The sequence below is a fragment of the Cyprinodon variegatus genome, unplaced genomic scaffold (genome assembly GCF_000732505.1).
Source record: "Cyprinodon variegatus isolate N-32 unplaced genomic scaffold, C_variegatus-1.0 Scaffold555, whole genome shotgun sequence".
In the NCBI taxonomy this organism is placed as follows: domain Eukaryota; kingdom Metazoa; phylum Chordata; class Actinopteri; order Cyprinodontiformes; family Cyprinodontidae; genus Cyprinodon; species Cyprinodon variegatus.
In genome coordinates this window covers 147887-149082 of record NW_015151008.1, presented here as the reverse complement: position 1 = coordinate 149082, position 1196 = coordinate 147887, and the positions used below count along the sequence as shown (strand labels likewise).

The 1196-nt window shown below is 42.6% G+C and overlaps 1 protein-coding gene across 1 annotated transcript in view; it reads right to left on the bottom strand.

Moving 5' to 3' along the window:
- Nucleotides 1–1196, bottom strand: part of parp4 (poly(ADP-ribose) polymerase family member 4) — a 44223-nt gene that overhangs the window by 4981 nt on the left and 38046 nt on the right. Inside the window, exons 26-29 of the mRNA XM_015391675.1 lie at nucleotides 747–827; nucleotides 580–660; nucleotides 404–499; nucleotides 207–323 (exon numbers count right to left, since the gene is read on the bottom strand). Of these exons, the coding sequence (XP_015247161.1) occupies nucleotides 207–323; nucleotides 404–499; nucleotides 580–660; nucleotides 747–827 (375 nt within the window). The remainder of the gene's footprint in view (nucleotides 1–206; nucleotides 324–403; nucleotides 500–579; nucleotides 661–746; nucleotides 828–1196) is intronic.

Here is a 1196-nt window from a genome sequence, read left to right as displayed (position 1 = left end):
GATTCTTACTTTATGAAAATAGCAGGAAAAATTAAATATAAAGTAAGATTTCTCCAATGCCGTTATATCTGAATGAAAACATGTGTCCCTCAGTGATTAGGACCCGTTAGAAAATAAAAACTAAATTCCTAACACTGACACCCAGTTTAATTCAGTTTATTTATAAGCGCCAATTAACACGTGTCAGCACCCTGCATTCTCTCTACCTCCGCTGTTTGTTTCTCCTGAGGAAGAGTCCAGCTGATGTAGGGCAAGAAGTCTACATCCTCGTCTGCGATCAGCTTGGGGACGTCCGTGACGCCATCCTCTGCTTTCTCAGAATCCTAAAACAAGGAACGCAATAGAAGCCGGTTTGATTTTGGTAAAAAAAAACAGCAAACGTGTGATGAAAAAGCAAACTGACCCGCTCTTCAATGGCGACAAAGCTGGTGAACTGAGACAGAATGGAGAACTCTTTGCTTAGATCGATGATGAAGGACTTCAGCTCTGATTTTTTACCCTAAAAGCACAGAAGCAGCAGTGAACCAGTGAAGCTCAGCTGCTATCTGAGGACAGAGTTAATAAACAAACATGTTGTACCTCATGTTCAGCCTCGGTGGCGTCCAGGCTTCCGTCCTCATAGTCTCTGATCAGCGCTCTGGCAGTGAGCTTATGAAGAAACTGAACACATCAAATCAACAACTGAGCTTCTGGTTCTTTGATTGGGTGTTAATATGTTTATAGAGAGGGAGGAAAATGGGCCGTACGGTTCCTCTGGTCTTCTGCAGCTCTGTTGTTGAGACCATGGTTCTAAGCTCCTGACCACGTATATCTCCAAGTAGAGTCGCCTACATGAAAGAAAAAATATAAATGTTAAAACAGTAAGGAAATAAAACGGTTAAGAGTTCTCAATAACCCAACACAGCATCTGGGGTCTAAACTTTGACTAGGCCAGTGGTAAACCTTTATACTTCAGTATTTCAACCATTGTGATCTAGATTTGCTGTTCCGGGACGTTTTCCTGCTGATCTTCTAACTTCTAGATGCATCTCTTATCTGAAACACCTGAATCACGAGGCTGAATTTCTCCACAACAATGCCTGATCATGATGTTAGGCGTTTGGGAGGCAGATCTTTTAGTTCTCAGGCTCCTCTCCTGTGGAACCAACTACCAGTTTTAGTCCGTGAGGCAGACACCCTGTCTACTTTTAAGGCTA